Consider the following 10,288-nt stretch of genomic DNA (forward strand, 5'->3'; position numbering starts at 1 on the left):
TCAGGAAAAAGGCAAGAATGTTCAGAATCTCCATCACAGTGTATTGGAGGAATTAACCAATGCAATAGGAAAAAAAAAAAAAAAAAACATTAGAGGTGCAAGAATTGCAAAAGAAAGGAAACTATTTCTAGATAATGGGAAAAAACTTTGACCTTGAGAATCAAGAGTATAACAAACATAATTTAGCAAGATGTGAGGATATAAATTTATGCACAGAAATCAGTTGCTGGTTAGAAACTATAAAGGAAAAAATAATCGATTTACAATAGCAGCAGTAACACAAAAGTTTAAATGCTTAAAAATATACTTTAAAAGTGTTCATTTGCAGCCAGTTAAGCCGACTGTGCTCTTTTCCCCATGGGGGCCCAGTGTGCAATGGCTGCAAACAGCAGCCTCCTTGGTAGTGTATGCAGCCTGTTGCCTGTACAGGTAGCCCTGAGGGACCTTGGAGACAGCTCTTCCTAGTGGGCATTCACGACTGGCCTGCTGTTTCCCAATCTAGACTCCAGACAGGTATGCGCGGTGCCTTTGGAAAGCCCCAGGGCACAGTGGCCAGGGTCCACACTGGCCAGGTCATAATGTCCATCCGCACCAAGCTGCAGAACAAGGGGCATGTGATTGAAGACTTTCGCCAGGCCAAGTTCAAGTTCCCTGGCCATCAGACGCTCCACAAATCTCCAAGAAGTGGGGATTTACCAAGTTCAATGCGGATGAATTTGAGAACATGGTGGCAGAAAAGCAACTCATCCCGGACGGCTGTGGAGTCAAATACATCCCTAATCGTGGTCCCCTGGACAAATGGCGGGCCCTGCACTCATGAGCATCAGCTCTGTTCCCTCCTTAATCACGCTCACCAGTAAATGCTGTTTCCTGTCAAAAAAAAAAAAAAAAAAGTGTTCAAAGCCAGCATTAAGAAAACTTAAAATACTTCTGAACACAAAAAGGATAAACTTCCCTTATCCTTCGATGGAATGTCTAAGCAAGATGTCAGTTTCCCTTAGGTTAATTTATAAGTTTGGAATGATTCCAATACAAAACACCAGAAGTTGTTTGTATGACTCTAGAAAACTGATATTAGAGTTCTTGTGGAAAAATAGGCACATAAAAATATATGGGAAAACACTAAAAAGGGAGAGGTATCAGATACTAAAATATACTACAAAGTTTTAATACTTAAAACAATATAGTACTCAGCACATCAACAAACAACTAATGAAATAGAGAGGTCACTAATAGACCCAAATGCCTAGGACCCTTTTGTGTATGATACACGTGGAGCCTCTAATCAGCGGGATAAAGTTGGAACTGTTTGATAAGTGTTTGGGAACAGCTGAACAGGCATGTGAAAGAGGTAATATAGAACTATGTGTCATACTACCCACAAGAATATGCTCTCAAGAGATCAGTGATCTTGATTTATAAAATGGAACTATAACTGTACTAAAAGATAATGTGGATTGATTCCTTTATAACTTAGGTGTATCTGTGTCTGTGTATTAATCTTTTAACCACATAGATCAGATTTCATGGAGCACTTTTTGGTGCTATATATTTTACTCTGTAATATGTATTAATCACTCAGTCATGTCTGACTCTTTGTGACCCCATGGACTGTAGCCTGCCAGGCTTCTCTGTCCGTGGAATTCTCCAGGCAAGAATACTGGAGTGGATTGCCAGTTCCTCCTTCAGAGGAACTTCCCAACCCTCAGATTGAACCTTGGTCTCCTTCCTCACAGGCATATTCTTTACTGTTTGAGTTATTTAACTCTGGGTATGAACAATTCTAGACTATGAATTTGCTTTTTTTCTAAAAAGTGAATGTTTTGGTTAAACATAGACCACTGCCTTGTTGTGGAGAACAATGAGGCTATGAGCTGTGCCATGCAAGGGCACTCAAGATAGATGTGTCATAGTGGAGAGTTCTGACAAAATGTGGTCCCCTAAAAGAATGAATGGCGAACCACTCCAGTATTCTTGCTACAAAAACCTGATGAACAGTATAAAAAGGCAAAAAGATATGCCACTGAAAGATGAGCCCCTCAGGTTGGAAGGTGTGCGGTATGCTACCGAGGAAGAGCAGAGGGCAATTACTAATACCTCTGGAAAGAATGAAGTGGCTGCGACAAAGCAGAAACCATGCTCAGTTGTGGATGTGTCTGGGGGTGAAAGTAAAGTCCGATGCTGTAAAGAACAATAGAACCTGGAATGTTAGGTCCATGAATCAAGGCAAATTGGATGTGGTCAAGCAGGGGATGGCAAGAATAAACATCAACATCTTAGGAATCAGTGAACTAAAATGGACAGAAGTGGGTGAATTTAATTCAGATGACCATAATATCTACTACTGTGGGCAAGAATCCCTTAAAAGAAATGAAGTAGCCCTCATAGTAACAAAAGAGTTCAAAATGCAGTACTTGGCTATAGTCTCAAAAATGACAGAAACATCTTGGTTCATTTCCAAGGCAAACCATTCAACATCACAGTAATCCAAGTCTATTCTCAAACCATTGATATTGAAGCAGCTGATGTTGACCAGTTCTATGAAGAGTGACAAGACCTTCTGGAACTAACATCAAAAAAGAAAAAAGAAAAAGAGAGAGAGAGAGAGAGATGTCTTTTCATCATAGAGGATTGGAATGCAAAAGTAGGAAGTCAAGAGATACCTGGAATAATAGACAAGTTTCACCTTAGAGGTCAAAATGAAGCAGGCAAAGGCTAACAGAGCTTTACCAAGCTGGTAAAGCTTGGCAAACATGCTTATCCAGCCACATAAGAGATGACTCTACACATGGACATCATCAGATGGTCAATACCAAAGTTAGATTGATTACTTTTTTTTTTTTTTTTCCTGCTGCTGAAGGTGGAGAAGCTGTATGCAGTCAGGAAAACAAGGCCTGGAGCAGACTGTGGCTCTCAGATCATCAGCTCCTTATGGCAAAATTCAGGCATAAGTTAAAGAGTGGAGGAAAGCACTAGGCCATTCAGGTGTCTGACCTAAATCAAATCCCTTATTATTATACAGTGGAGGCGAGGAATAGATACAAGGGATTAGATCAGGTAGACAGAGAGTCATGGATAGAGGTTCATTTAACATTTTACAGAAGGCAGTGACCAAAATCATCCCCAAGAAAAAGAAATGCAAGAAGGCAAGGTGGTTCTCTGAGGAAGCTTTACAAATAGCTGAGGAAAGAAGAGAAGTGAAAAGCAAGAGAGAAAGGAAAAGAAATGCTCAATTGAATACTGTTTCAGGGACTAGCAAAGAGAGATACGAAGGCCTTCTTCAAGGAACGATGTAAAGTAGAAAATAGTACGGGAAAGACTAAAGATCTTTCCAAGAGAATTGGAGATATCAAAGGAACATTTCATGCAAAGATGGGCATAATAAAGGACAGAAATGGTAAGGTCCTAACAGAGGCAGAAGTGATTAAGAAGAGGTGGCAAGAATACACAGAAGAACTGTATAAAAAGTCTTGATGAGCCATATAATGATGATGGTGTGGTCACTCATATAGAGCCAGGTATCCTGGACTGTGAAGTGAAATGGGCCCTATGAAACATTACTATGAACAAAGCTAGTGGTGGTGATGGAATTCTAGTTAAACTATTTAAAATCCTAAACGATGGTATTGTTAAAGTACTACACTCAATATGTCAATAAATTTGGAAAACCCAGTAGTGGCCACAGAACAGAAGAAAAATCAGCATTCTTCCCAATTTTAAAGAAAGGCAGTGCTAAAGAATGTTCAAAATACTAGACAGTTGTGCCCACTTCTCATGCTAGTAAATGTTACTCAGTTGTGTCTGACTTTTTGCGGCCCCATGGACTGTAGCCTACCAGGTTCCTCCATTCATGAGATTTCCCAGGCAAGAATACTGGAGAGGGTGGCCATACCCTTCTCCAGAGATCTTCCTGACCCAGGGATAAAACCCAGATCTCCGGCATTGCAGGTGGATTCTTTACAGCTGAGCTACCAGGGAAGCCCCAAACTTAGTAATATGGAGCCTCATGCTAGTAAGGTTATGCTCAAAATCCTTCAAGCCAGGCTTCAGTAGTACTTGAATTGAAAACTTTTGGAGGTACAGGTTGGGTTTAGAAAAGGCAGAGGAACCAGAGATAAAACTGGTAACATTCATTGGATCATAGAGAAAGCAAGGGGATTCCAGAAAAATATCCACTTCTATTTCATTGACTACACAAAATCCTTTGACTGTGTGGATCACAATAAACTTTGCAAAATTCTTACAGAGATTGGAATACCAAACCACCTTAGCTGTCTCCTGAAAAACCTGTTTGTGGGTCAAGAAGCAACAATTAGAACCTTACATGGAACAACAGATCGGTTCAAAATTGGGAAAGGAGTTGGAGATAAGCCTGTATATTGTCACCCTCTTTATTTAACTCATGTGTAGAGTTCAGTTCAGTTCAGTTCAGTGACTCAGTTGTGTCTGACTCTTTGCGACCCCATGGACCACAGCATGTTAGGTCTCCCAGTCCATCACCAACTCAAACTCATCTCCATTGAGTCAGTGATGCCATCCAACTATCTCATCCTCTGTTATCCCCTTCTCCTCACACCTTCAATTTTGCCAGCAACAGGGTCTTTTCAAATGAATCAGTTCATCACATCAGGTGGCCAAAGTATTGGTTTCACCTTCAACATCAGTCCTTCCAATGAATATTCAGGACTGATTTCCTTTAAGATGGACTGATTGGATCTCCTTGCATATGTAGAGTACATCATGCTAAATGATGGGTTGGATGAACTACAAGCTGGGATCGAGATTGCTATGAGAAATAACAACCTCATATATGCAGATGAACCACCCTGATGGCAGAAAGCAAAGATGAACTAAAGAGCCTCTTGATGAAGGTGAAGAAGAAGAGTGAAAAGCTGGCTTAAAACCCAGCAATCAAAAAACTAAGATCATGGTAACCTGTCCCATAACATCATGGCAAATACAAGGGGGAAAACTGGAAGCAGTGGCAGATTTTCTCTTCTTGAACTCCAAAATCACTAAGGACAGTGACTGATATCAAAAAATTAAAAGATGCTTACTTCTTGGAAGAAAAGCTATGACAAACCTAGATAGCATATTAAAAAGCAGAGATATCACTTTACTGAAAAATGTCTGTATCATCAAAGTTATGATTTTTCCAGTATTCATGTATGGATGTGACAGTTGGACCATAAAGGAGGCTAAGTGCCAAAGAATTGATGCTTTCAAATTGTGGTGTTGGAGAAGACTCTTGAGAGTCTCTTGAATGGCAAGGAGATAAAAACCAGTCAATCCTAAAGGAAATCAACACTGAATATTCATTGGAAAGACTGACGTTGAAGCTGAAGCTCCAATATTTTGGCCACCCGATGCAAAGAGTTGCCTTAATGGAAAAGCCCTGATGCTTGGAAAAATTGAAGACAAAAGGAGAAGAGGGTGGCAGAGGATGAAATGATTGGATAGCATCAGTGATTCAGGGGACATGAACTTGGGTCAAACTCTGGGAGAGAGTGAAGGACAGGGAGGTCAGATATGCTGCATCCGGTCCCATCACTTCATGGCAGATAGATGGGGAAACAGTGGAAAGAGTGGCTGACTTTATTTTTCTGGGCTCCAAAATCACAGGAGATGGTGACTGCAGCCATGAAATTAAAAGACGCTTATTCCTTGGAAGGAAAGTTATGACCAACCTAGACAGTATATTAAAAAGCAGAGACATTACTTTGCCAACAAAGGTCTATCTAGTCAAGGCTATGGTTTTTCCAGTGGTCATGTATGGATGTGAGAGTTGGGCTATAAAGAAAGCGAAGCACCTAAAAATTGATGCTTTTGAACTGTAGTGTTGGAGAACACTCTTGAGAGTCCCTTGGACTGCAAGGAGATCCAACCAGTCCATCCTAAAGGAGATCAGTCCTGGGTGTTCATTGGAAGGACTGATGTGGAAGCTGAAACTCCAATACTTTGGCCACCTCATGCGAAGAGTTGACTCATTTGAAAATACCCTGATGCTGGGAACGATTGAGGACAGGAGGAGAAGGGGATGACAGAGCATGAGATGGTTGGATGGCATCACCGACTCGATGGGCATGAGTTTGGGTGGACTCCGGGAGTGGTGATGGACAGCGAGGCCTGGAGGGCTGCAGTTCATGGGGTCTCAAAGAGTCGGACACGGTTGATAGACTGAACTGAACTGAACTGAAGGGGTTGCAAAGAGTCAAACACAACTTAGTGACTGAACAGCAACAACAACATTACTTAAAAATAACTGAAAGTAATTAATTGAATAAAAATACTACTTAATTTCACACAAAAGTTAAATGAATAGCCAATGTACCATAATTGTGTCTACTTTATACCACCCTTTATTATCCATTTATTTCAGCTCCTAAACCCTCAAACTACTTTCAAACAAACTAAATTTTAACCCAGTCCGTTCACTGACTGGTTGTGCAATACTGATTTGCCTCTTCATCACAAGAAATTAGGATAGAGGCTGAAATAGAATGATGAAAGTTAAGGAAAATAATACCACAGAGAGTGGCAAACCAAACTTGAGATAACATAACAAATTAATTTATGTGCTTTGAGATCCAGTCTTTAATTATCTTTTCCTACTAACCCTCCCAATCCATAATCCTTCACAAATCTAATTTCCGGCCATATCAAATTCTACTTAAATCCAAAGAGTCCATGAGTTGTTTCACTTCAGCACTGCTTGTAATCATAATAGCAATGGGTAATGAGTGTAAATGTAGCTAAAGTCCCACTGTCATCTGACTGAAATATCCCACTCTACTCTAGACTTAATTTAAGCATCAGTTATTTTAACTTTCTTTTCTTTCTCTAGTCTCTATATAGTTGCATTTGGACCTTTAAATTTCAGCCATTTTATTTCTCTAATTATTCTAAAGTCTGACTCTTCCAGGATTTCTCCAGAATAAAGCTTGTTCATCTCCAGCATGGTGCCCAATGTTTGACCCAAGCAACTGCTTAATAAATGTTTGCTAAATGGTAAGCATCAATGTCTGTAGAGTGTTCTACAATTTACAGCAAACTTTCACGTGCAAAGTCTTATGATTTTGTAAGCTTCCTTATGAGAAAAAAAGATATATCTTAACAGCTGCATCTACTTGCAATAATGTAGCCTCTTTCAAACTTTCAGAACCAGACCAGGGAACTACTGCTACCATCTACTTCACACATCCCCATATCCTGCTTGCCTTTTTATTTTTCAGTGTGGTAGTGGTATAGGAAGAACCAGGCTTTGAAGAGGATGCTCAGTGGACATGTAATTGTCAATCAGTAATACTAATAACAGCTAACATAGCTGCTTTGTCTCAGGCCACATTATAAATGCTTTACTTACATTAACTCATCTATTCTCATATCAGACATACAAAGTCTATATTCGTCTATTCATTTGTCACTTCCACTGTATAATCATAAGGGGTTGAATTTAGATCATACCAGAATGGCCTAGTGGTTTTCCCTACTTTCTTCAACTGAGGTCTGAAGTTTGCAGTAAGGAGTTCTTGATCTGAAGTCCTTATTGCAGTGGAAGGGACAAATAGATTCAAGGTATTAGACCTGAGAAACAGTGATAGAAGAACTATGGATGGAGGCTCACAACATTGTATAGAAGGAAGTGATCAAAATAATGCCCAAGGGGGTGGGGGTGGGAAACTGCAAAAGGCCAAATGGTTGCCTAAGGAGGCCTTACAAATAGCTGAGAAAAGAAGAAGCTAAAGGCAAAGGATAAAATAAGGAATGATATACCCATCTGAATGCAGAGTTCCAAAGAAGAGCAAGGAGAGATAAGAAAGTCTTCCTGAGTGAACAGCGCAAAGAAATAGAAAAAAACAATAGAGTGGGGAAAACCAGAGACCTGTTCAAGAAACTTAGAGACACTAAGAGAACTGGACATGGAATGACAGACTGGTGCCAAATAGGAAAAGGAGTATGTCAAGGCTGTATATTGTCACCCTGCTTATTTAACTTATATGCAGAGTACATCATGAAAAACACTGGGCTGGAGGAAGCACAAGCTGGAATCAAGATTGCCAGGAGAAATATCAATAACCTCAGATATGCAGATGACACCACACTTATGCAGAAAGTGAAGAAGAAATAAAGAGCCTCTTGATTAGGAGAGTGAAAAATTTGGCTTAAAGCTCAACATTCAGAAAACTAAGATCATGGATTCTGGTCCATCATTTCACAGCAAATAGTTGGAGAAACTGTCTCCAACTATTTATTATTTGGGGCTCCAAAATCACTGCAGATGGTGACTGCAACCATGAAATTAAAAGACGCTTACTCCTTGGAAGGAAAGTTATGGCCAATCTAGATAGCATGTTAAAAAGCAGAGACATTAGTTTGCCAACAAAGGTCGGTCTAGTCAAGGCTATGATTTTTCCAGTAGTCATATATGGATGTGAGAGTTGGACTGTAAAGAAAGATGAGTGCTGAAGAATGGATGCTTTTGAACTGTTGGAAAAGTTGGAGAAGACTTGTTGGAAAAGACCCTTCAGAGTCTCTTGGACTGCAAGGAGATCCAATCAGAGCATGCTAAAGGAGATCAGTTCTGAGTGTTCAATGGAAAGACTGAGGTTGAAGCTGAAACTCCAATACTTGGCCACCTGATGTGAAGAACTGACTCATTGGAAAGGACCCTGATGCTGGAAAAGATTGAGGGCAGGAGAAGAAGGGGACGAACGAGGATGAGATGGTTGGATGGCATCACTGACTCAATTGAGATGAGTTTGAGGAAACTCCAGGAGTTGGTGATCGACAGGGAGGCCTGGGATGCTGCAGTCCATGGGGTCACAAAGAATTGGACATGGCTGAGTGACTGAACTCAACTGAAGAGAACATTTCATGCAAAGATGGGTATAATAAAGGACAGAAATGGTATGGACCTAATAGAAGCAGAAGACATTAAGAAGAGTTGTCAAAAATACACAGAAAACTGTACAAAAAAGTTTTATATTCTTTGCAGCCAAAGATGGAGAAGCTCTATACAGTCAGCTAAAACAAGACCGGGAACTGACTGTGGCTCAGATCATGAACTCTTTATTGCCAAATTCAGACTTCAATTGAAGAAAGTGGAGAAAACCACTAGACCATTCAGGTATGACCTACATCAAATCCCTTATGACTATACAGTGGAAGTGAGAAATATATTTAAGGGACTAGATCTGATAGACAGAGTGCCTGATGAATTATGGACAGAGGTTCATGACATTGTACAGGAGACAGGAATCAAGATCACCTCCAAGAAAAAGAAATGCGAAAAAGCAAAATGGTTGTCTGAGGAGGCCTTACAAATAGCTGTGAAAAGAAGCAAAGCAAGAAGCAAAGGAGAAAGGGGAAATTATATCCATTTGAATGCAGAGTTCCAAAGAATAGCAAGGAGAGATAAGAAAGTCTTCCTCAAAGAAGAAACAGAGGAAAACAATAGAATGGGAAACACTAGAGATCTCTTCAACAAAATTAGAGATACCAAGGGAACATTTCATGCAAAGATGGGCTAAATAAAGGACAGAAATGGTAGGGACCTAACAGAAGCAGACGATATTAAGAAGAGGTGGCAAGAATACATAGAAGAACTGTACAAAAATGATCTTCATGACCCAGATAATCACGATGGTGTGATCACTCACCTAGAGCCAGATATCCTGGAATGTGAAGTCAAGTGGGCCTTAGGAAGCATCACTACAAACAATGGTAGTGGAGGTGATGGAATTCCAGTTGAGCTATTTCAAATCCTGAAAGATGATGCTGTGAAAGTACTGCACTCAACACGCCAGCAAATTTGGAAAACTCAGCAGTGACCACAGGACTGGAAAAGGTCAATTTTCTTTCCAATCCCAAAGAAAGGCAATGCCAAAGAATGCTCAAACTACTGCACAATTGCACTCATCTCACACACTAATAAAGTGATGTTTAAAATTCTCTAAGCCAGGCTTCGGCAATACATGAACTGTGAATTTCCAGATGTTGAAGCTGGTTTTAGAAAAGGCAGAGGAACCAGAGAACAAATTGCCAACATCCACTGGATCATCAAAAAAACAAGAGTTCCAGAAAAAACATCCATTTCTCCTTTATTGACTATGCCAAAACATAGTCTATGTGGATCGTAATAAACTGTGGAAAATTCTAAAAGAGATAGGAATACCAGACCACCTGATCTGCCTCTTGATAAACCTGTATGCAGGTCAGGAAGCAATAGAACTGGACATGGAAGAGACTGATTCCAAATAGGAAAGGGAGTACATCAAGTCTGTATGTT

General features: G+C 40.1%; 1 protein-coding gene and 1 non-coding gene across 2 annotated transcripts; both read left to right on the top strand.

The window, feature by feature from the left end:
* Positions 1–322: 322 nt before the first annotated feature.
* Positions 323–457, top strand: LOC122678529. The gene has a single exon (XR_006336190.1). It is a non-coding gene; the product is annotated as a small nucleolar RNA SNORA70 (small nucleolar RNA).
* On the top strand, positions 330–865 carry LOC122678210 (60S ribosomal protein L10-like). The gene has a single exon (XM_043878814.1). It carries the CDS (start codon positions 408–410, stop codon positions 858–860), a length of 453 nt encoding a protein of 150 aa, XP_043734749.1. The 5' UTR covers positions 330–407; the 3' UTR covers positions 861–865.
* The last annotated feature ends 9,423 nt before the right edge of the window (positions 866–10,288 follow it).

The sequence above is a fragment of the Cervus elaphus genome, chromosome 20 (genome assembly GCF_910594005.1).
Source record: "Cervus elaphus chromosome 20, mCerEla1.1, whole genome shotgun sequence".
Taxonomy (NCBI): domain Eukaryota; kingdom Metazoa; phylum Chordata; class Mammalia; order Artiodactyla; family Cervidae; genus Cervus; species Cervus elaphus.

Bases quoted from the DNA above. Each gene is read 5' to 3' on its own strand.
- LOC122678210 (XM_043878814.1), top strand. From the start codon at position 408: ATGCAGCCTGTTGCCTGTACAGGTAGCCCTGAGGGACCTTGGAGACAG.